Consider the following 26283-nt stretch of genomic DNA (forward strand, 5'->3'; position numbering starts at 1 on the left):
TGTGTGTGTAGGTGTGTACACCGTGGTGCAGGGAAACAGTGTTTCGTCCAGTTGTACAGTCAGATGATAATAAACTTGAACTTGAGTGTGATGGTTACTTCTACGAATTCTAACAGAAGTTCATGCAACAAGTATATTGGTGAGGGTGAAGCCATTCCCTTGAGTTAGTACATAATCGGTCCCACCCAGAAAAGATTCTGTACCCTTGCTACTTTCAGTACCGTGAGACTTCATGGGGTCTGAAATCAGTGTTGAGAATTCCCAATGCTGCCTGTACACTGTAGCACCACTCTCTCTGTTAGCTATGTCCTACTGTGAGGCAATGCTTACCTAGGGATTGTCATGGAGGGAGTGGACACACATCTGCAAGTCCCCAGATGTTTGTGGAGTGGACTTTACAAAGTTGACTGGGAGCCACTTTGCTGTCTGATATATTGCCGACATCAATGTGGGTGGTCCTCTAGATTCTCTTTTCTGTCTCTATCTACCACACCCCCACCCCACCCCAACTCATTATTTTATCTCATGTTTCTACCTTTAACCCCCCCAATCTTTGCCTCTAAACTCTGCCCTAGCTTTGCCCCACCTGTCTCCATTTTCCCATCATTCCCCACTTTTCCTACTTCTGCCTGTCACCCACCAGCCTTTGTCCCAACCCTTCCTACTACCTTTGTACACTGGTCATATCCCTGATGCAGGGCCTCCACCAAAATGTTGACCATCCCTTTCCCTCCCCAGGTGCTGCTCACCCCATTGAGTTCTACCAGCAATTTTTTTTTCGCTCCAGATTGCAGTATCTGCAGTCTCTTATCTTTTTCTTTCCTGTCTCATTAGTGGTTCTGGTAAAACTTAGTGGACTCTATAAAAATGTAGATGTCGGGATTTTCCTCATTGACGAGTCAATCCCCTTGGGAGCTTTGAAGTGGTATAAAGCCCAGACCTTAAAAGAATGGTAAATTTCTTCCCCAACAAGTCTAGATAGGTCTTTGCAATAATCTACTTGTTTTGTGATCATCATTGCTTATGAATCAGTTCCATAACGGCTGTGGTGAGATTTGAACTTGGGTCTCAGGATATTCATTTGGTATCTTAACTGCTCTGTCATAACTTTTCCATGTTAGTATGTATCTGATTTTAATACTCTGTATTGCTAATCTGATTCACTAATGATATTTGTGCAAATTAAACCAGAAAACTAGAAACACTCAGCAGGCCAGGCAGCATCTGCTGAGAAGGACATCTATTTTGCTTTCAGTCACCCCAGGGAGTTTTGCAGCAAGTAAAGTTTTAAATAAAGAGTAAAGAATAAATAAGAGCTAAAGAGTTAACCTTATGTTCATTCCCTGTGACTAATCCACTAAGTTTTAATATCTCCTGCTTTTTTAAAAATTTCACAATTCCATTGCCCACAGCATTTTCTTCTATACCTTTGATTGCCATCTAAAGTGTCCATTTGTAATACAAAGGGTTTGGATGTAAAATGTTGAGACGCATTGCATCAAACATAAGTAGATACGGTGTCGTTGTTAGGAAAATACTTATAGTTCCAGGAAAGAGATAAGTTTTAGAATCCATTGAGCTGTTTTGTCTGAGTTTCACCTGGAAGGAATATTTTGGAGCTCTCTTTGGTCCACTTTAAAGTGCTGCCAGTTGGTTGTGTTGGTTCATTCATATTTGAAATGCTTTAAAAACACTGCCAGAGGTTACGTTTTTGGTACTTCTCCGGTTAATGGTAAGATCACATTCTGAAGTGACCTGCAGGTGCATAATCTATGGATAAATCCAAAGACATTTTGACGTTCAGCAGAGCAACAGAGCAACGAGATTGTTTTGCGCGGAAGACTCTCCTATGTGTCATTGAGACCAAGAACGATTGCTTTTTGGAATCAGCTGTCAGGGTGAACTCGTGCACATGCGCCCCCTCCCATATACACACACACACACACACACACACACACACACACACACACCCAATGAAACAGCGTACACACATAGTTCACACACACAGTACACCCTACACACAAACAACACCTAGATAGCAATCCAAAATAAATATACAGTATATTGTATCCTAGGTTTCTAGGATTGTTCAACAGTCTCACTGCCTGTGGGCGGAAGCTATTTCCCAGCCCAGAATTCCTGATTTTTATGCTCCTGTACCACTTCCTTAAAGATAATGTCTCAAAGATACTGTGGGCTGAGTGGTAAGGGTCCATCATGATTCTCTGAGCCCTCTTTAAGTACCACTCCCTGTAGATGTCATCAATAGAGGGAAGGGAGACCTGTGATCTTCTCACACTCCGTACTGACTTCCAATCTGATGCTTTGAAGCTACCATACCCCACTATGATATAGCCAGCCAGGACACTCTCTATTGTGCTCCTGTGGAGCATCATTGGGATAGTGCCCGGTAGCCTTGCCCTCCTTAGGAAGTGTGGGCATTACTGCACTTTCCTGACTAATGAGGAAGATGTTGTGGTCTTGGATAGGTCATTCCATAAATGGATGCCAAGGAACTTTGTGCTCCTTACTCTCTGTACAATGGAGCCATTGTTCTATGGTGGGGAGTAGTCCTTCATCTTCCAGAAGTTCACAATTATCTCCTTTGTCTTGTCTACATTGAGAGTCAAGCTGTTGTTCTTGCACCTTCTCTCTGTAGACAAACTCATCATTGTTGCCAATGATGACACCATTATGTCATCTGCAAACATGTTGATTCTGTGGGAGCTGAACTTGGCAGTACAGTTGTGAGTTAGCAGCATGCAGCTCTGAGGTGCACCAGTGCTCAATGTGACAGGGCTTGAGGATTTGGTTCCAACCCACACAGATTGTGTGGCTTTTCAATCAAGAAGCCTGGATCCAGTGCAGAGAAGGGGTAATGAGTCCCAATGAGGACAGTCTATCCACCAACCTCTGAGGTATGACTGTGTTGAATGCCGAGCTGAAGTCAACGAACAACAGCCTGGCACATGAGGCACCGTTCTCTTGGTAGGTCAGGACAGAGTGGAGAGTTAGGTAATTGCATAATCCATGGATTGGTTTGGCCGATAGACAAAATGGAATTGGTCCATTTTCGTTGGTAGCTGGAGTTACGAGCCTAGAGGACCCATAAAACCAGCAGCAAGACAAATGGTTACTTAAACAAAAGTTGCTTTTAATTATCTTTAAACATGAAAACAGAATCACACTTTAACTTAACCAACCTAACAACCCCCTTCTAATTCTAAGCACATGTGTGTATAATGTGTGCGTAAGTTCAGAAAAGTTTTTTGGTTCACGGTCCTATCTCACTTCTCATTCCTCCAAGTTCACTGGTTGCAGGCAATTCTTATTCTGTGCACAGAATTTAACCAGGCTTTGGTGCTTGAAAGGTAAATGGTTACCGCTCAGGAAGGTTTTTGTCGGTTTTCAGAGAGAGATTTGCTGTTCCAGGACATCCACAACAGATTCCTTTTTAATCAGCCATTCCAGTGTCTTGCTGATGAAACCTGCCCTGTTCAGGATTTTCCAGATGATAACCTCTTTCTTTCAGGTCATCACAAAGTGCCTTTTTTGTTTCTTTTATTCCAAGTGAAACATTAGACAGCCAGTCCTCTCCTCTTGCATGAACCACAAGGGCTTTGACCAGGCTTTCTTCCAAATGGGGCTTTCCACAAGCTTGCCAGCTTGTCCTGTTCAGGTCCCAGCTTCTGTTGCTGGCTGTAACACTGTAGAACTGATCTCTATTTGTGTGTGTCTCTCTCTCACTCTGAGAGAAAGTTTGTTTGACTCTCTCTGCTTGCAAAGCCACATAATCCTCTTAGAGCATCTCCAGAGAATCTGAGCCTCCAACAAGATCTTTCACCTTTTGCCTTTTGTAAACAACAATCCATTAGTGGTCTCTTGAGCAATCTACAAAGCTCTTGCAAAAGCTGTGAAGCTGTTATGTCTAGCATTAGCAGAGCTCCAGTATTTCAAATAAGATCTGTTTTAAAGTGTTTGTATGTAACCTACTCTAACAAACCTTTCCCAATTTATCTCCCAAAAACCTATCTATATACTCTGTCACACTGCGCTTTGATGTTCTTCATTATCAATCACTCAAACCACTGTAGTCGTGGAGGTCAGTGCCACTGGACGGTAGTCATTTAGTCCCGCCTCCTTTGCTCTCATAGGCACTGGGATGATTGTGGCTGCCTTGAATCCTGCAGGGACAATAGGCTGCTGGAGTGAGATATTGAAGATGTCCATTAGGACCTCAGTCAGCTGGTCCACACAGTCCCTCAACACCTGACCAGGTATGTTATCTGGTCCTGCTGCTTTTTGTGGCTTCACTCTGGATAGGATCCTCCTCTTCTCAGATGTAGCTATGCAAGGTGCCTGTTCCTCAGGAGGGGACAGGGCTTTCTTTGGGGTTGTTTTGTTGTTCACATCGAACTGTGATTTTAATTTGTTCTCCCATGGGTGCAGACACTCTGGAACTCCTGCTTACATTGGTGCTCCCACCTTTTAACTTTAAATTTGACAAGGCCAATTTCTCCCCAATTCCACACCAATCCTGTTTATTTCCAGAAACAAAGAACCCCTCCCATCTTGCAACACAAGGTATGGTTAGACTCCCTGTTGTTCGATTACATCAGTTTTTGGCCTGAATCTCAATAAATTAAATGTGGGTCAGTGTGGTGCAGATCTTAGAACAGTGGTTCTCAACCTTTTCCAGTGTAAGGCCCATCTTCTCGGAGGCAGCTGAGATGCGAGACAACTTGCTTTGCAGCATCAGCGTTAACAGCTACTACTGAAAGAGGTTCAAACTTGGCAAAGTTCTGTCCCTCAGCCTTGAGTTCCCAGTTTTCAAGTTTTTGTATAAATGCATTGAGAGCATCAACAAACTGGATGGTAGTTGTGTCCCTGCCTTGCAGACTGAGATTCAAATTGTTCAATTGGTCAAAAATACCCACAAGCTAGGCAAGGCAAAATACCCACAGCTTTTCAACAAGAATTACACCCATTATACGGATAACGTCTAGTGTTTCAAACACAGTGTTGCAAAAGCGTAATTGTGTTATTTCTCGGGGCATCCATTTTAATTTAATTAGTCACATTTTTAGTTGTTTTTTTGTGGTTTGTCTGTATTATAACGATAAATATATACTATCAATGTTTATTGGCCTAACAGGTATGGTTATCAGGCTTTATGATTATTTGCCTCAAAAACAAGTCTATTTCCAAAAGTCTAAAAGGGTTATATCTAAAAAATGAGTAATTTCCAGAGTAAATGAATATCCAAATAGTGATAAAGCACATCAAATAACATAAGAAAACACTAATTTTATTGTAAGTTATGAAAGGTTCCTCTTCTGAATAATTACCATATATGGTCCATTAGTTTATGTTTAATTTATTTCTACAGTGTGGGAATGTTTCCTTGAATATTAAAGGTTATTAATTTGCTCATAATAGCCAAGAAAACTTGTAACAGTCACACAAACCCGTCCAGGGAAAATCTTTGATGAAGATTGAGTAGACTGGGTCTTTATTCATTGGAGCGTAGAAGGTTGAGGGGAGATTTGATAGAGGCATGTAAAATTATGAGGGGAATAGACAGAGTAGATGTGAATAGGATCTTCCCCTTGAGGGTAGGTGAGATTGGAACGAGAGGCCATAAGTTAAGGGTTAGAAGTAACATGAAAGGAAGCTTCTTCACTTAGAGAGTGGTAGCTGAGTGGAATGACCTTCTAGAACAGGTGGTTGGTTGCAGCAGGGTCAATTTTGTCATTTAAGAGAAGGTTGGAAGAGTATATGGATGTGAGGGGATTGGAGAGTTGTGGACAGGGAGCGGATAGGTGGGACTAGAAGAGTTCACTTAAATTGGTGCGGACTAGAGGGGCCGAGATGGCCTGTTTCCGTACTGTAATTGTTATGTGGTTATATAATTATAAATTTTTAGAGGAGAAATATATTCATGTGTCTTTTAAACAGAAACCTCTTGAGTCTTGACTGAAGTGAAGAACAACAAGCAGTAAGAAGACAGACAACACACACTTCGAATCAGTCTGAATCAGTCTTGTGTGGAAATCTGGCAGGAACTGTGACTGAGTGCCATTTATATTGAGAGATGGCCAGATGAGCTCACTGACCTCAGTGGCAGATTGCTCGCCATCCCACCCAAGGTCACCCAGAGGACCAAGATATAATTTCAAACCCACCCTGACCTCAGTAGATTGGGAAATCTCTGAGGTCCACATGAAAACATGCATGGCCCAGTCATTGGGAAACACTGTCTTGGAGCATATAATATTACAGCACAGTACAGGATCTTCAGCCCACAATGTTGTGCCAATCCCTGTAAACCTATTCCACAACAGTCCAGTCAAACAATCCACTATTTTTCTTACATCCTGTGGTGATACGACCACCAGCCTACTGCAGGGGGCGATCTCTGTGCCTGCAGGAAGACCACTTAAGGGGCTGACTCCACCTGGCCAGCTGTCAATCAGCCGACCTAAATATAAACCTGAGCTGGCTCCTCTTGAGCCAATCACACAGGGAGCCACCAAGGCTTGAACTGCTGTTCAGACATTTACTGGAATAAAGCCTGTTGTACAGTCTTTTGAGTTTTGTGCTTGCCTGCTGCTACCTCAGTGCACCACACATCCATATGCCTATCCAAGCGTATTTTGAATTTCCCTATTGTACCAGCCTCCACCACCACCCTCTTCAAAGCATTCCAGGTACCCACCATTTTCTGAGTAAAAAAACTTACCAATGACATCTCCCTAAACTTTCCTCCATTTAAGTTTCTAAAATGTGTTCTTACATCATTTGACTTAAAAAATATTAGCTCCAAGATTCTCCAATATTTATGGGAACTTGACTGTGGCCTCACCCCTCCAATCGCCAAGATCTCTGCAAACCTATCACGCTGTCCTCTTGCATTTTCCCACTTACTTCATTCTGTCAATGGTTGTGGCTTCCATTGTCTGGGCTTCAGCCTCTGAAAACTCTTGCCCTTTACTTTTGGAAGAATTAGACCTTTTAGTAAAGCCCTTCTAGCTTGCCTGCATCTTGCTCAGAGAAGTCTACGTATGCTGCTTTTCCTGTTGAACTATCTTCGCAGCACATTACTATTTAAAAAGGAACTGGTATAAACCTTGAAAGCTTCTGTTTATAACATGGAAAGCCAAAGATATCCTTTCAGGAATGAATTCGACTTGTCGTTAAATCAAAACTAAGAGAGCTTGGGATACTGTGGGTCCATTCATTCAGGTGTACCACACAAGACAGTGGTTGGTCTTTAACAGGTTACAGGATTCATCATTAGAAGGTACTTTCACAGTGCACATCCACCTTTATTGGAGAGCCAATAGTTCAGTGTTCACACATGTGAATGAGATTTGAATCATTTAGCCAATATAACGAAAATCTATGAAATGAGGGTTCATCCAGATACTATTTTCAGGAGCAGTGGTTACAACTGTCATGATAATGGATATGTATGAGATGTACCGGAAGTCACGTGGTATGAGAGGGAGATAAGAGCACAAGCAGGAGAACAAAGGAAACGGGAGAAAAAAGACACTGAGAAGTTTACCTGATAAAACTTGTGTTCGATGTTTTATTAACTTCACATTTCGGGCCACAAATGGGACAACAACTGATGTCTTTCTGTAGCAGAATTACTCTACTGGTAGTTGTCATTTTGAAAACAAATTATGACCAATTTTGACATTTCTATCCTTGCAAATGAAACATATTCAAATTAATTTAGAAGCAACCTTACTTATTTTGAAAACTAATGTTCCCATGTTGTAACCAGGCCTTCTTAATGATGGATTTTCCTATATTCTAGTTACATAGTCCAACTCTATTGCTAGGATTTGTTTATGGAAATGAAGACTTGTTCAGGGCTTTGGGACATCCCAACCAAAGAAGCATTTCTGAACTGCGGTCACATTTTCTGTGAGGTTTTGTTTAGTAGGCTGGTTATAGGTTATCTGTGCTGCTGATGTCTCACTGTGTTTTAGTGTAGGAGGTAAGACTTGGGTCGATACATGTCCAAACACAGTAGACAGTTCTTGGGTCTCAGCATGTCCAAATACTGCCATCCAAGGCAGTATAATTTTGGGGTTGCTTTTCTGTGTTTAATCATGTGTCGCATTGGCTCAGGACAAAGCACTGTGAGGACCACCGTCCTAATGATGTAAAACATCTTGAAACAAGATTCAATGTGAATACATTATAATTATGTGGTTTACCTTCATTAGAAAAAACTGCATTTTCCATGAGTGACCAGTGTAAGGAGGGTTCCGTATTGCCGTGAACAGAGAACTGGTTTGGCTGTCTTTTTGTTCTGTATGTGGCTGGTTCATTATTTACCATGTCTGGCTTGTACTCTGTGGTTTTGTGCACCATGTGTACATCCTGGAGCAAGTTTTTATTTTAGTTTAATGAGGCGCAGTATCAAACCACTCGCTCCAAATTTCTCCCTCCTGAATCTTTGTTTCCATGGCTTCCTTCTCACAGTTGTTGTGCATTTTGGGGATTTGCTCTTTGATTTTTTTTTAATGTCTTTCAAATAACCTCGTGGTTCTTTGAAATGACTTGCTCTGTTCATGCTCAAAACTTGGATCTCTGCCTTTCTTTCATATCTCTCTCCAATTACAAACTTTTTAAACACTAATGATGTTAAAAAGAAAGTGACAGCCAATTTTCATAAAAGTTTGTGATAATTATATGAGATCTGATCACACTTTTAATTACTGGTTGAGTGATACATTCTGTACTGCATTGTCAGCATAGATAATGAGTTAGACTTCAACCTGAATTCATAAGCCTCTGGGTTGAAAGAGAGACCACTACGAACGAGACTGCTTTGGCATCCTGACATGAGCTTTCAATAGATGTGAAGAAAATAAAATGTTTAATTAGTCTTTTCATTGCTAATTCAGTTGTTTTTTGTGCGACATGAAATGATTTGAGCTCTGCCCTTGTCAATCAACAATAGGCAAAATTCAGATTTTCGCTGATGCTCCTGATGTGGTCTCCTCAACATCGGGGAGACTGTGCGCAGACGAGATCACTTCATTGAGCATCTTTGCTCTGTGCACTCCAACAACAAGGATCTCACAGTGGCCAGCCACTTCAATTTCAGACTCCATTGCTACACTGGCATGACTGTCCATGGCCTCATGTACTGCCAAGTTGAGGCCACACATAAATTGGAAGACCAACACTTTATATTCTGTCTTGGCAGTCTCTTACCAGATGGCACCGATATTGACCTACAGTTACCATTAACACCCTCCCTGCTTTCTCTTTTCTCCCCTTGCTTTCCGTCATCTCTCTGACTTCTTTCCTTTTCCTCTTGTTTCCCACTCCGTTCCTTCTTCCTTCAATCACAGAGCAGCTTTCTCACCCCTCTGCCCCTTCACCCAATCAGCTCCTTCTTTTCTTCCCCCTCTGGCTGGCATTCACCTATCACCTGTATGACAAAATAACAAATTGGCCTCAACAACTTGTTTAGGCAGGGAGTTCCACAAGTTTACAACACTCTGAGTGAAGAAGTTTCTCTTCATCTCAGTCTTAAATGGCTTCCCCCTTATTCGTGGACTATGACCCCTTGTTATGGACGTCCTCAACATCGGGAACTGTCTTCCTGCATCAAACCTGATAGGAACATACCAGTTATTAAATCCATTCTGAAGGTGATGTTGGGCTTGGAAGGGCTTCACTGATCAGCTAGGTTCCACCATCACAGTTGATCTCCTCTTCTCCTCTTCAAATAATGAAATCTACCACATCCACCTGAGAAGCAACTCAAGATCTCACATCATGTATTTGCACTTCCAATAAGTGGTCATTCTGCCTCTCCCGCAGGAAAAAGAATCTCAGGGTGGTATGTGATGTCATTTGTATGCTCTGACAATAAATATGAAATCTGATACAAAGATGGCATTTCCAATAGTCTCTCCTCGGACTACCTGCATCACCAGCACAGTGGATGGTGGTGAGGGAGTGGCCCTGGGCATCCTACATGTTGGCTGATGGCTGCCGATTGCACCCCCTCATGTGATGAATTCAATGGAAGTAGCGATGGTACAGGGGTACTCTGTGTGGGGGGATTGCACAACCATAGTAGTGAGTGGTTCAGCACACATTGCAAGCTGGCTGAGCCAAATTCCATGAGAGCTCCAATGTGGTGAAAATCTTACTTGACCTTGAGCTTGCCTTTCAACGTGTCTGCATTTGATATCATATGGGGAGTAATCATTGTACAATCTTTGTGGTGATACCATCCTGACCCATTCCATTGCCGTTAGACAAGATACAGTGGATCCAACAGTTCATAGTAGGATTGTACCTCACCCAATGGCCTGGCATATGCAGCAGGTAGACCTTCAGTGGAAGTCTCAGGAGGAAGACCTAAAAATGAGCAACTGCATGCCTGTTAAAATAGTAACATTCAGTGGATGGAGCTAAGTAAAAGAACATAAGAATTAGAGGCAGGAGGAAGCATCCTGCCCGTCAAGCCTTCTCTGCCTTCAACATGGCAGATCTGGCCATGGACTCAGCTCCACTCACCTGCGTGTTCCCCATCACTCTGAATTCATCTACTGTGCAAAAATCTATCCATGTCTTAGATACATTTAATGACACAGCCTCTGCTGCTTCCTTGGGCAGAGAATTGCACAGATTTACTGGTGTCTGGGCAAACCCACTCGAACATATGATTGTAAACAGTTGTGGATTTGTGGATAACCGGATAACCAAATAACAAAAGGAAGGATGTGGTTCTGAGGACATTCCTGTCCTCGGTGACCTAGTGCCCAGTATCAACGAGCAAGAGACAGAATTCTAGTGTTTGCAATCATTTTCAGCAAGAAAACATCAAGTTCCTGAGCTCAGGTCGTTTATTGTCATTTGATTGCACAAGTACGACCCAGTGAAACAGCAGACTCCAGTCCTCGATGCGAAATGCACAGACACACAACCAATCATGACACATACAGACAAACAGTACATGTGTAGGACGAGTATTCATATATACAAATAAATCAATAAAGAAATATTGTTTCATGAATATGAGAGTCAGAGATAGTCAGTTCCTTTTGTTAAGCATTTTCACTGCCTGTGGGAAGAAGCTGTTTCTCAGCCTGATGGTGCTGGTTCTAATACTCCTGTATCTCTATCCCTACAGGAGCAGCTGAAAGATGCTGTGTGCAGGGTGGAAGGGGTCCTCAATAATTTTGGGCACCCTCTTCAGACAACATTCTTGGTGGGGAAGAGAAACTCCAGTGATCCTCTCTGCCAGTCTTATGGTCCTGTGGATTGACCTCCGATCCATTTCTCTGCAGCAACCATGCCACACTGTGATGCAGCCGGCCAGGACACTCTCGATAGAGCTCCTGTAAGTTGACATAATGGTGACCGGTATCCTTGCTCAATTCAGGAAGTCCAGTGGCTGTGGCATCTTCCAGACAAGTGAGGAGATGTGTGTTCAGGATAGGTCACTTCGTATGTAGACTCTAAGGAACCTAGTACTCTACTCTCTACTACCGAGCTATTAGCGTGTAGTCGAGGGTGATCGTCCCTGGTCCTCCTGAAATCCATGGTCATCTCCTTTGTCTTGACCACGTTGAGACTCATTGTTATTCTTGCACCGCATCACAAAATTTTCCATCTCTTCCTGTAGTGCGACTCATCGTTATTGCCGATGAGGGCAATTACTGTGGTGACAACTACAAACTTGATGATACTGTTGAAGTTGGATCTGACGATGCAGTCGTTGGTCACATAGTACTACAGCCCTGAGGTGCACCAGTGCTCAGAGTGACGGTGCTCTTGATCTGCTGCTGAACCAGAGAGACTGTGGTCTTTCCATTAGGAAGCCCAGAATCCAGTTCCAGTGAGGGGTGTTGAGTCCCAGGGAGGACAGCTTCTCCACTAGCCTTCGGGGAATGATCATGTTAAACGTTGAACTGATCAATGATGTGTATGAGGCACCATTCTCCATTAGGGTAAGGACGGGACAAAGCTATAGCATCATCTGTGGCACATTTCCATCTGTAGGTAGATTGAAATGGGTCAGTGTCTCTGGGAGGAGCACTTTGATGTGTTCCATCACCAGATGCTCATAGCATTCCATGATGATGGAGGTCAATGCCAATGGGTGGTAGTCATTGGGGCCTGCTATTGTTGCCCTATCTGCTATTGGGATGATGGAGGCTGTCTTGAAATCCACTGGGATGATGGACTGCTGCAGTGACAAGTAGGTCTGTGCATACCCACCCAGATACGTTGTCTGGTTCTGCTGCCTTATGTGGGTCAACCTTGGATAGGGTTCTCCTCACCTCAGCTGCAGCTATGCAGGATGCCTGTTCATCGGGGGCGGGGGAGGGAGGAACACAGAGCTTCCTTCAGCATCAGCCTGTTCTTCTTGTCAAATCATTCATAGAAGGTGTTCAGTCTGTCCAGAGGGAGGTGTTACTGTCTTTGACTTGCAAAGTTGTCTTGTGTCTGTAATGAATTTGATCCCTTGACACATGCACCTTGTCTCGCCGGAGTCGCACAACTGACTGGATTTTCTGTGTATCCCCACGCATTGCCTTCTGGATTGTATGGTAGAGTCCTGTCCTGGTTGTTCTTAGTATCATCTTGTCTCTTGCCCTGAAGGAAGCATCCCGAGCTCTGAGAATTGCCCAGACCTTTGCATCCAACCACGGTTTCTCATTAGCCCTGGTTGTGAAGCATTTGATCGGCAACATCAGCAATGCACTTGCTTTTTTTTTTTTCGAAACTTTATTTATTAATTTTAACATATGAAGAAAGTAAGTAATTCACGTACAGAAAAATTACAAAATAAAGTAATACAAGTACAAAGTAACATAGTTAATACAATACCAATCTCAGCATCTCCCCCTAACAACTAAAAACTAAGAATAAAAAAAACTATTTTTAACCCCTAAACCCCCTCCTCCCCACCCCCACGATAAAGAGTGAAGAATTAATACTATTAGTATAATTAAAAAAATAAAAATATATATCTTAAAAAAAAGATCGATATATATAAAAAACAAATAAAATATTAATTAAGTATTAATTATTAATCCAAAAAAAATTTATGATATAAGAATATATATAAAAAACAAAAACAAAAAGAACTTAAATGAAAAAAAAACAACTAATAATAAAAAAAACTTTAAAAAAAGAAAAAAAAGAAAACATATATATATAGAAAAAATATATAATAAAAAAAGTTATTTTAAAGAAAAAAAATGATTAATTCAAACTTATTTAAATTGTATATAATCAATGAATGGGGTCGACTTTAACTCATAAAAAGACATCTTATCTTGTATAGAAAAAGATATTCTTTCCATAACCAAACAAAACTTCATCTCTGAATACCACCTATCAAAAGACAATACATATCTATTCTTCCAAGTAATCGCTATACATTTCTTGGCCACTGCCAGCGCTAAGTAAATAAAAGAGATCTGGTAATTATCTAATTCTAAATCAATCAATGGTTGCATATTCCCTAATAAAAATATATCAGGGTCTCATACAATATGAAGATTATATAGATTATTAAATACAGATTGAATACCTTTCCAAAATTGTTGTAACCGATCACACAACCAAACAGCATGTAAAAAAGTACCAGAAACCTGATCACAACGAAAACAAAGATCTGACTTACTAAAACCAATTTTTTTTAATTTTTCGGGTGTTAAATATAATTGATGTATAAAACTATAATTAATCATCGCCAACCTAGCATTAATCAATTTTTGAACACTATTACAGCAGATTTCAGACTAATCTTCTTCAGTTATTGTTAAACTTAAATCTTTTTCCCATTTCATTTTATCTTTATCCCAATCTATTTTACTTTCACTTTCCAACAAAATACGATACAAACCTGATATATAACCCTTTTTTGGAAATGAGAGCACATATTTCTCAAAATCATTTTCAGACAGTAAATTCATTTGACGACCGCATACCTGTTTTACAAAAGATCTTAACTGATAATACACAAATATAGAATAACCACTTATATCAAATCTCTTTTGCAATTCTACAAAAGAACAAAAATGACCTTCTAAAAAACAGTCAGATAAATTATGTATTTCTTTCTCCTCCCATTGTTTCAAAATAGTATTAGATACCGTGAAAGGAACAAGTTGATTATTATATAATGGTAATCTTCCCGACCACTTATTTTTCAATCCCATTTTATGTAATTTACTTGTCCATAAATTCATTAAATGTTTCAATATTGGTACATCATAAGTTCGTAACAAATTTTTATTCCATCGAAATAAAAATTCATTCGAAAATTTTTCAGAAATAACTGCCAATTCTATCTGTGCCCAACTAGGCGTATCTTGTGTGGCCATTAATGCGCTAAGAAATCTAAATTGAGCTGCTTCATAATAAAATTGAAAGTTAGGTAGCCGTAACCCTCCAAATTGAAAATCCCACATCAATTTTTTCAGCGCCACCCTAGGAAATTTTCCTTTCCACAAAAAATCCCTAATTACTTTATATAAATCCTTAAAAAATCTTTTTTGTAAACAACAAGGAATTGATTGAAATAAATATTGTATACGAGGAAAAATATTCATTTTTATAGTATTAATTCTTCCTAATAAACCCAAAGGTAAATCTTTCCATTTAACTAAATCTGCCTTAATCTTCTTCATTAAAGGAAGATAATTAAGTGAATATAAATTTTGGTATTCAGTATTAACATTAATTCCCAAATATTTAATTTGTTTCGTCCACTTCAAATTCGTAATATTTCTAAACATTGAATAATCATCTTTACTAATTGATAAAATTTCACTTTTAGTCCAATTAACCTTATAACCAGATAATTGACCATAAATCTCTAAGGAATCTTGAAGTGGTGGCAGAGAAACATCAGGATCCACCAAATACAGCAAAGCGTCATCCGCAAATAGATTTATTTTATAATCTTCATTCAAGACTCTCATACCTTTGATACTATCATTCTGACGTATTAATTGTGCTAGAGGTTCAATAACTAAAGCAAACAAGGCGGGTGATAATAGACATCCTTGTCTAGTAGATCTTGTTAAATTAAAGGATTCTGAAAGCAAACCATTCTGAAAGCAACTCTAGCTTTCGGACCATTATACAAAGCCCTAATCATACCAATAAATGAGAGACCAAACAAAAACTTTTCAAGTACTTTAAATAAAAACTTCCATTCTACTCTATCGAATGCCTTTTCTGCATTCAATGAAACCACCATTGGATAATTCTTCTGAGATTTAGATCTATTTATCAAAGTAATTAATCGTAGAATATTATCCGAAGCATACCTATTTTTTATAAAACCTGTTTGATCACGATGTATTATCTTTGGTAAATACTGAGCCAACCTATTAGCCATAACTTTAGCCACTATTTTATAGTCTACATTTAACAAAGATATAGGACGGTAAGAAGCTACCTATAAGGGAACTTTATCTTTTTTTGGTATAACTGTAATTATAGCATTAGAACAGGACTCAGGTAATTGATAAGTATCATAAAGTTGTTGTATTACATTCTTAAATAAGGAAGATATATCAACATAAAAAGTCTTGTAAAACTCAATAGAAAAACCATCTCCACCAGGCGCTTTTCCATTTGGCATATCTTTTATAGCCATTTCAATTTCACTATCCGTAAAAGGTTTATCTAACTCTTGTCTGTCCTCTTGAGATAACTGTGGTAAATTAATATTTTTCAAAAAAGAGTCTATTGCATCTTATTTTATCTCTTTACATTCAGTCAAATCAAGTTTTTTGTAAAAATTAAAAAACTCATCGTTAATTTCTTTTTGACTAAAAGTAATACCCGATTTATTTCTAATAGCTGGTATAATCCTAGATAACAGTTCTTTTTTTAATTGCCAAGCTAATACTTTATGAGCTTTCTCACCCCATTCATAAAATTTATTTTTTGAACGATTCAACAGACATTCAAATCGATATGACTGTAACTTATTATACTTCAACTTTAAATTAGTTAATTGGATCTTTTGGAATTCAGTAGCTTTCTTTTGAAATTCTTTTTCACAGATTTTTATTTTCTTCTCCAAATCCTCAGTTTCTCTAACTCTCTCTTTCTTCAGTTTGGATGCATAACTGATAATATGACCTCGTAAAAAAGCTTTCATTGCGTCCCACAAAACAAACAGATCAGAAACAGAGTGAACATTATTAGCAATGAAATCCTCAATTTGTTTTCTCAAATAAACAATAAATTCTGGCTTTTGTCGTAACATAGTATTAAATCTCCATCTTAAAGTATGTTGTGTAACTTGAGAACTTTGATATTCCAGTAATAACAATGAATGGTCCGAGACTAACCTTGCCTTATAATCCACAGATATAACCTTATCCTGTAAATGTGCCGAAATTAAAAAATAATCAAGTCTTGAAAAAGAATTATGTCGAGATGAATAAAAAGAAAAGTCTTTCTGTGTAGGTTTAAATCTACGCCAAATATCAACTAAATTCAAATCTTTCATCATATTAGCCATATGTATCGCCATCTTAGATTTCTTAATTATGCAATGCACTTGCTGATGTAATCAGTCACTGAGCTCATCTACTGCTCTGTTTACATGACCATTGTAGGTGGCCGCCAACCTGAAACAGCTCCAGTTCATCTCCCTTCATCCTCCAATGCTCCAGGGTATAAAGTCGGAACCTTTCCTTGTAATTTAGCTCCTCAAGTCCCGGCAACATTCTTGTAAATCCTTTCTGCACTCTTTCCATCTTATTGCTATCTTTCCTGTAATCTGGGCTGTATCCAGAGATTTTCCAGGTACTCAGTAATGCAGGGGTCCTCTCCACAAAAAGGACACATCTGATCTGGGTAAATGCTACCCTTAAGAATCTTAAGAAAGAAATTAGAAAGGCCAAAAAAAGGCACAAAGAGGCTTTGGCAGACAGAGTAAAAATAAATCCAAAGGGTTTCTATAGGTACATTAAAAGTAAAAGATAAGTGAGGGATAAAATTGGACCCCTTGTAGATAGTGAGGGTAGGCTGAGTGAGAAGTCAGAGGAAATGGGGGAAATTTTGAATTATTTCTTTGCCTCGGTATTCACTAGGGAAAAAAAATTGAACCAGTTGAAATAAAGAAAAAATAGTGGGGATGTCATGAAGGATATAAAGATAACCGAGGAGGTAGTGATGGCTGTGTTGAAAAAGATAAAGGTGGATAAATCTCCGGGAACGGACAAAATATTCCCAAGGACACTCAGGGAGGCTTGTGGACAGATAGTGGAGCCATTAACAGAGATATTTAGGATGTCACTGGCCATGGGGGTAGTGCCAAAGGATTGGAGGGTGGCGCATGTGGTTCCACTGTTTAAGAAAGGGTCCAAATGTAAACCTGGGAATTATAGGCCCGTGAGTCTGACGTCTGTGGTGGGTAAGTTGATGGAAAGTGTTCTGAGGGATGGTATTTACAAATATTTGGAGGTACAGGGATTGCTAGGGAGTAATCAGCATGGTTTTGTCAAGGGTAGATCATGCTTGACAAACCTGATTGAGTTTTTCGAGGGGGTTACAAAAAAGGTTGATGAACGGAAAGCTGTGGATATTGTCTATTTAGAATAAAGCTTTTGACAAAGTTCCCCACAGGAGGTTAGGAAAAAAGGTGGGGGCATTAGGTATAAATAAGGAGGTAGTGAAATGGATTCAGCAATGGTTGGATGGGAATGTCAGAGATTAGTGGTAGAAAATTGTTTGTCCAATTGGAGGCCGGTGACTAGTGGAGTTCCTCAGGGATTGGTCCTGGGTCCACTATTGTTTGTTATATATATATTAATGATCTGGAAGTAGGGGTGGAGAATTGGATAAGCAAGTTTGCGGATGATACAAAGATTGGTGGTGTTGTGGACAGTGAGGAAGACTATCGTAGATTAAAAGGTGATTTAGGAAGGCTGGAGGTGTGGGCTGAGAAATGGCTGATGGAATTTTAAAAGGGACAGACAGAGTAAATGTGGATAGGCTTTTTCAATTAAGAGTGGGGGAGATTCAAACTAGAGGGCGCGGTTTAAGATTGAAAAGGGAAAATTATAAGGGGAACATGAGGGGAATTTCTTTACACAAAGAGTGGTAGGGATGTGGAATGAGCTTCCGGCAGACGTGGTTGAGGCGGGATCATTGGTTAAATTTAAGGAAAGACTGGATAGTTACATGGAGAGGAGAGGACTGGAGGGGTATGGACCGGGTGCTGGTCAGTGGGACTAGGAGGATGGGGATTTGTTACGGCATGGACTAGTAGGGCTGAACTGGCCTGTTCTGTGCTGTAAGTGGTTATATGGTTACCCTGACAGTATAAAGCTAATGCCACAAAGCGACACAATGTCATTTATGTTTTTTACATAGAACTTAAGTAATTTTTCTGTTCTGAAGTGTCTTCCTACCTTCTGGGAGTGACCACACACAGGACCGACCAAAACTCCAAATATCCGTATCACACCGTGTGTTTAGATACAATACGAGGAGTACTAAGGAGGTGGGACTTGCAACGCCGCTGTGGCGACGTTGACCTCGATGTCTGATGTATGTGCGATGTACAGCACCTGAATAAAAAGTTGGGGAAGGAGGAAAGGAGAGACTATCTTAGTTAATTACAGTTTAGGTGCTACTATGACCACATAACTCATTGCAGATTTGGACAAAAAACCTAAGTCCCACTGTGTTTTTGTGTGATTGCTTTGGAAATATTTTTACACAGTTCAAGGCACCTCCACAATGCCAAGCAATCAGTAAAATGTCTTTTCTTTGGCTTGGCTTCGCAGACGAAGATTTATGGAGGGGTATGACCACGTCTGCTGCAGGCTCGTTGGTGACTGACAAGTCCGATGTGGGACAGGCAGGCACGGTTGCAGCGGTTGCAAGGGAAAATTGGTGGGTTGGGGTTGGGTGTTGGGTTTTTCCTCCTTTGTCTTTTGTCAGTGAGGTGGGCTCTGCGGTCTTCAAAGGATGTGGCTGCCCGGCGAACTGTGAGGCGCCAAGATGCACGGTTGGAGGCGATATCAGGCGGTGGTCAATGTGGCAGGCACCAAGAGATTTCTTTAAGCAGTCCTTGTAACTCTTCTTTGGTGCACCTCTGTCTCGGTGGCCAGTGGAGAGCTCGCCATAGAACACGATCTTGGGAAGGCGATGGTCCTCCATTCTGGAGACGTGATCCACCCAGCGCAGTTGGGTCTTCAGCAGCATGGATTCGATGCTTGCGGACTTTGCCAGCTCGAGTACTTCGATGTTGGTGATGAAGTCATTCCAATGAATGTTGAGGATGGAGCGGAGACAGCACTGATGGAAACGTTCTAGGAGCCGTAGGTGATACCGGTAGAGGACCCATGATTCGGAGCCGAACAGGAGTGTGGGTGTGACAAAGGCTCTGTACACGCTGATCTTTGTGTGTTTCTTCAGGTGGTTGTTTTTCCAGACTCTTTCGTGTAGTCTTCCAAAGGCACTATTTGCCTTGGCGAGTCTGTTGTCTATATCTCTTTGTCGATCCTTGCATCAGATGAAATAGTGCAGCCGAGGTAGGTAAACTGGTTGACCGTTTTGAGTTCAGTGTGCCCGATATAGATGTGGGGTCATGGTGGGGAGCTGGCTGATGGAGGACCTCAGTTTTCTTCAGGCTGACTTCCAGGCCAAACATTTTGGCAGTTTCCACAAAACAGGATGTCATGTGCTGGAGAGCTGGCTCTGAATGGGCAACTAAAGCGGCATCATCTGCAAAGAGTAGTTCACGGACAAGTTGCTCTTGTGTCTTGGTGTGAGCTTGCAGGCGCCTCAGATTGAAGAGACTGCCATCCGTGCGATACTGGATGTAAATACTGTCTTCATTGTTGAATTGTAAAATGTAAATTAACCAATATCTACCTTTTATCCTTCACAGGTGTTCTACTCTATTCAAATGAATGGAGTTCCTGATACTGTGCTATCTAGTAAAAACACATTGCTGGAAAAACTCAGCAGGACAAACAGTGGACTTTACGTAGCAAAGATAAAGATACACAACCTACTTTTTAGGCTTGACCCCTTCATCGAGGTATGTGCAAAATGGGCGGCATGGTTAGTGTAGCAGTTAGCGCAACACCTTTACAGCACCAGTGTTCGGGACCAGGATTCAAGTCCTGCACTGTCTGTGAGAAGTTTGTACATTCTCCCCGTGTTTGTGTGGGTTTTCCCCATGTGCTCCGGTTTCAAAACCATCGTTGTAGGTTAATTGGGCAGCATGGACTTGTGGGCTGAAATTCCAGTTACTGTGCTTTATGTCTAAATTTTTTAAAATAAGTTTAAAAATGTAGGCAGGCACCTTTCACCCCCTTCCCTCTCCATTCACAGAGCTTTCCTCCCTCACCCAAAAAGCACCTGTCTACATTTTGCACACACCTTGATGAAGGACTCAAGCCCAAAACGTTGGTTATGTATCTTTATCTTTGCTCCGTAAAGTGCACCGTTTGATCTGCTGAGTTTCTCCAACATTGTGTTTTTACTTCAATCACGGTGTCTGCAGACTTTTGTGTTCTACTACCCTGCTATCTTTCTTGCGTTGGGATAGGGTCACTTTGGGACTTGCTCCAACTTGACGCTCCCTCACGCAACCAAAGATTGGAGAAAATCATCGAAAAATATCAGCAGTAGCTGAGAGCAACTTTCTTTGAAAAATTTTTATTTTTCACACTATGAACCATATTGACCAAAATACACCCAAACATTTCCCTCTTGAATATACACAGTGTCATTTTCTCCCCTTTTATCCCCCTCCCTTCCCTCCCTCCTTCCCACCCCCCTCCCCATCCACTCCACTTTCAACATCTATGATACATTAAACCCATTAAACAATGTCATCACACAATGAAAATCAACGAAAATTGTGTCATCTACTTTTACACACGGTCAGTTCATTTTGTCTTCTTCTCCTGTCATTTTAGGCGTTGGAGGTCCGCGGTAGGACTTCTCTGTTGTGTTCCATGTACGGTTCCCAAATTTCTTTGAATACTGTGATGTTATTTCTTAAATTATATGTTATTTTTTCCAATGGAATACATTTATTAATTTCTATGTACCATTGCTGTATTCTCAGGCTCTCTTCTGATTTCCAGGTTGACATTATACATTTTTTTGCTACAGCTAAGGCTATCATAATAAATCTTTTTTGTGCTCCATCCAAATCGAGTCCAAGTTCTTTACTTCTTATATTACTTAGAAGAAAGATCTCTGGATTTTTTGGTATGTTGCTTTTTGTGATTTTATTTAATACCTGATTTAGATCTTCCCAAAACTTTTCCACTTTCTCACATGCCCAAATTGCATGTACTGTTGTTCCCGTTTCCTTCTTGCAGCGAAAACATCTGTCTGATACTGTTGGGTCCCATTTATTTAACTTTTGGGGCGAGGTGTATAGCCTGTGTAACCAATTATATTGTATCATGCGTAACCTCGTGTTTATTGTATTTCTCATAGTTCCAGAGCATAGCTTTTCCCATGTTTCATTCTTTATCTTTATGTTTAGATAGCTGAGAGCAACTTCAGGATATCGGTGTCCAAGGGGAAGCACTGAAGTTGCTTCTAGTTGTGTGGGTAAATGTCAATCTTTTTTTTAAATTTTTTTTTATTTTTAAATTTTTTATTTTTCACACCATAAATCACATTAGCCATGATATACACTATTTCTTTTTCACACATATACAGTGACTTTTTCTCCCCCCCCCTCCCTCCTCCCAAGCCACCCCCCCCCCACCCCCCCCTCATCCATTTTAGGTATACAATCTAGGTTGCATTAAGCCAGTCAGACAATGTTGTCATTCAACAAAAATACACCAGAAATTCTACTGAGTCCATTCTTTTCTTTCCTTCTCCTTCCATCAACTTAGGTAATGTTTGTCCCCGGTAGGTTTTCGCTATTGTATTTAATGTAAGGCTCCTATACTTGTTCGAATATTTCAATATTATTTCTTAACCTATATGTTATTTTTTCTAATGGAATACATTTATTCATTTAAATTTAGTAGTTTCTTCCTTTTAATTTGGTTATGTATTCCATTAATATTTAAAGTCATATAGTTCAGCGTAACCCTTTTATATTTTGTTTATCTTCTCTTTCTGTTTTTCCATCATTACCTTTCCTCCTTTTCCATTTCTGTTTTCTTATTTTCAACTCTTTATAAGACAACATTCCTACAACATCCAACATTTTCCTTATTCTCCTATTTCTATCTTCTTTATCCCCAATCTCCCCTTCCCCTCCTGAGTTGTCCTTTATCCCTTGTCGGACAACCACATCTCCCCTCTCCATTTGGATTTGCGAATCCACTCGCAAGCGTCAACTGATTTTGCAGTGACATCTATTTCCCCCCACCCCGCCCCCCCCAGAAAATATTTCACTTTTCATATGTCACAAAGGTCACTCTTTTAATTCCCTCCTTATTCTCTCTATTCCATTACCTTCCCTTATTAATTCTTGTCTATACTATCTATATTTTCCTCTAAGTATAGATACATTCACGTATGCACATTGTCTCTATTCACTCTTATACCTCTTTACCCGCATACATATCAATCGTGGTCATTTTTACCCTCATTACCCGTCTTCATCCCTCAGTCTATTTTTGTTTTTACCCACATACATATCAATCGTGATCATTTTTACTCTCATTACCCGTCTTCCTCCCTCAGTCTATTTTTGTAATTGTTCTGCAAATTTTCGTGCTTCTTCTGGATCTGAGAATAGTCTGTTTTGTTGTCCTGGAATAAATATTTTCAATACCGCTGGATGCTTTAGTATAAATTTATACCCTTTCTTCCATAAAATCGCCTTTGCTGTATTGAACTCTTTTCTCTTCTTTAGGAGTTCAAAACTTATATCTGGATAAATGAAGATTTTTTGCCCTTTATACTCCAGTGGTTTGTTGCCCTCTCTTACTTTTTCCATTGTCTTCTCCAGTACCTTTTCTCTTGTAGTATATCTTAGGAATTTTACTACAATAGATCTTGGTTTTTGTTGTGATTGTGGTTTAGAGGCCAATACTCTATGTGCCCTTTCTATTTCCATTTCTTGCTGTAGTTCTGGACATCCTAGGGTCTTAGGGATCCACTCTTTTATAAACTCCCTCATATTCTTTCCTTCTTCATCTTCCTTAAGGCCCACTATCTTTATGTTATTTCTTCTGTTATAATTTTCCATTGTATCTATTTTTTGAGCTAGTAGTTCTTGTGTCTCTTTAGTTTTTTTTATTAGATTCCTCCAATTTCTTTTTTAAGTCTTCTACCTCCATTTCTGCTGCTACTGCTCGCTCTTCCATCTTGTCCATTTTCTTTCCCATTTCTGTTAAGGTCATCTCTATTTTATTCATTTTCTCTTCTGTGTTGTTTATTCTTTTTCTTAAATCATTAAATTCCTGTGTTTGCCATTCTTTAAATGACTCCATGTATCCTTTAATAAGAGAAAGTACCTTCTTTATCTTGCCTTTCTTTTCTTCTTCTATTTCACTGTACTCTTCCTCTTCTTCTTCTTCTTCCTCTGGGTTGGCCATCTGTTGTTTCTTTGTTGCCCTTTCCTTCTCTTCTTTCTTGTTTCTATTGTCTTCTGTGGTCTCTTCTTGCTGCAGGTGTTCTGCAGCTGTCGTTGCCGGCTGTGGAGATCGACTCCCCAGCTGGTCCCCCCTCCCGTTGGTGTGTTTTTTTTAATTCGCATCGCGCATGCGCGACTCCTCGCGCATGCGCGGTTGCGCACTTTTACTCGGCTCAGCGAGCCATTTTTGTAGTCCATTATTTACCGACCTGAGGGAGCGGGTTTCTCTCTCCGCAGCGGGCCTCTTCGGACAGGTAAAGCCTTCACCTTTTTCCTCCTTTGTCTTCTCTTCCTCTCTTCTTACCGTTGCTTTCGATTTTTCTTTTTTTGTCGCCATCTTCTTTCCACCTTTATACTCACTTTTCTGTAACTTTTATTTCTGTGCCTTTGTGTTTTCCTTTGTTTTTCCCGACTTTTCTGGAGAGGGCTGGAGTTCACCGTCCGGCCACTACTCCATCACGTGACTCCTCTCGGTAAATGTCAATCATGATGTACAAAACTGTCAACATCTCCATTGAAAGCTTGGACTTGTATTTCACAGCAGCTTGCAAATTGTCTTTAATGTTTTCCATTGCTTTTATTGGGAATTTTGACTGAAAGTTTAACTCTGTCAAAAGCCTAGGTATTATTTTTCCTTGAACTTTGATTCTGCGTTACGTTTGGATTATGTCGTTTAAGTGGGCACTGTGTATTTATTTTCCTTTCATGCTTCACTGCAGTGAATTGTACTGTGCAATATTTCTCTTTGTTAACCAACAGGCTTTACAGGATAAGTTTTGATTGAAGTTGTTTATTTGTCACAATGAGAAATTGCCAGATTTTCTCTAGCATTTATACAGCAGTGTAAAGAGCACAATTTACAGAGTGTAAGATTGAAAAGAACGGGATGATCATTTATTACCAAGCCAGAGCAGCATGAGAGCTCTGTTGTGAGATTCATTCAGGAGCCTGCTGGATGCGGAGGTGAAACTGTCCTTGAGCATGTTGGTGCAGGCTTTATGTGGTGGTCTGAGCTGCATTCACCACCTTCTGCAGCTTGATCTAAATTTGAGCCGCGATGCATCCAGTAAGCCTGCTGTCGATGATGAGGAACAAAGGGAACCTGCTGAACTGCCTTAATCTTCTAACAAAATACTTTTGAAAGACAAAGCTTTGTTACATGGTTTTCTAGAGGATAAGGTAAAGAGAAGCATATTTATTTTATACTGTCGTGTAATAATCAATACCCACAACTTCCTTTTTTGGCCCAAAATTAGAGTTTTCGTATGACCCGTGTAAAAGTCAACCCCCTTTTTTTTGGCCCTGACTGCCCACCCATCTGAGCTATTGACACCCTGCCAGCGGAACCTTGCCCTGGCTGCACACCCACCGGAGCACCCGACGCCCTGACTGTGGATCCTCGCCCCAGCAGCCCACCCACTGGAGCTCCCACCACTCCGACCACAGATCCTCGCCCCATCCTACCTCCTGACATCCAGAATGTGGACTCTTCACCTGGGGGCCCAGCCATCTGAGCTCCAGACGCCTTGAATGATGCAGGGCACTTACCGTGGTCAAAAGTATGACCTTTGTAAAAGTCAAACCCCACAAATTTGACCTGAAAGATTGGTCTAAAAAATTTGACAATTACACGAGTATATATGGTATTTTCATGTGCAATGTGATTATTATGTGCTGTGTGTATGTGTGCACCAAGGTCTAAATAAACTACAGGCAGCATGGTTAGCATAGTGGATTCAAATCCCACACTGTCTATAAAGAATTTGTACATTCATCCTGTGTGCATGTGTAGGTTTCCTCTGGGTGTTCCAGTTTCTTCCCACCTTTCCAAAACAAAGGGGTTGTAGGTTAATTGGGGTATTTGGGTGGCATGGGCACGTGGGCTGGAAGGGCCTGTAACCATGCTATATGTTTAAATTTTTTAAAATGCTGTTTCCACTGGTTGTATATGTGCAGTCAGATGCTAATAAATTTGAACTTGAAGCCTTCTAACCTGAAGAATTAAATTCTGAAGCCAACTAATTATCTGATCACATTTGCGATTTGCTTGACGCTGGACAATAAGCCCTTTCAAGCTGCCGTGTTAATTGGGGTTAACTGGGCAATTTGCATGTTGAAAGGGTCCGACGCACTCAGGGTCATCCCAATTCAACTGGGTCCCTGCCCTACCTCGGAGGTAGTTAGGGAACCCAGTAATACTCACCTAAGTCGTGTCCTCCTGCAGCTTGAAACCAAAATTGGCCGATCTGGTTGTTCCGGTGACATCAACGCTTGTGTGCTATCGTCACGGGTAAACCTCTGGTGAAGTGCCTGCCACCGCCACAGGGCTAGAGTGGGGCAGGGAGGGGATGGTTGCTGCTGCAGGGCAGGGATTGCCACAATCAAAGGGAGAGGGGTTGCTATTGCAAGGAAGAGGCGAGGGATCACTGCCACGGGGAAAGGATGTGCGGTTGGCTGCTGCAGGGTGCGGGAGTGCGATTGACGGTGGGAGGGAGACTGACAGCCGGTGGGGAGCGACTGACAGCTGGTGGGTGGGAAATAGGGGAGACTAGTTTGTGTGACGCGTCACATACCACATCATTGCAGGGTTGGTGATTTACTGGGGCTTTTCCCATTCAGCACCTTTGCCCCACTAATCGCACCTGGGTCCCAGGAGGGATAACCAGGTGCTGCAGTTT

General features: G+C 40.7%; 1 protein-coding gene across 10 annotated transcripts in view; it reads left to right on the forward strand.

The window, feature by feature from the left end:
• LOC138744586 (L-fucose kinase) overlaps positions 1-26283 on the forward strand; it is a 443124-nt gene that overhangs the window by 251821 nt on the left and 165020 nt on the right. For 5 of the 10 annotated variants that reach the window (XM_069900973.1, XM_069900967.1, XM_069900968.1 and 2 more), the window contains exon 4: positions 19928-20080. The exons of 2 other annotated variants lie outside the window; for them this stretch is intronic. In XM_069900973.1, the coding sequence (XP_069757074.1) occupies positions 19928-20080 (153 nt within the window). Of the gene's footprint in view, positions 1-11176; positions 11387-19927; positions 20081-21555; positions 21616-26283 lie in introns of those variants that run through there. 3 more of the 10 variants (XM_069900974.1, XM_069900975.1, XM_069900977.1) reach the window with 3 other exon arrangements.

This window comes from Narcine bancroftii, chromosome 10, assembly GCF_036971445.1.
Source record: "Narcine bancroftii isolate sNarBan1 chromosome 10, sNarBan1.hap1, whole genome shotgun sequence".
Taxonomy (NCBI): Eukaryota; Metazoa; Chordata; class Chondrichthyes; order Torpediniformes; family Narcinidae; genus Narcine; species Narcine bancroftii.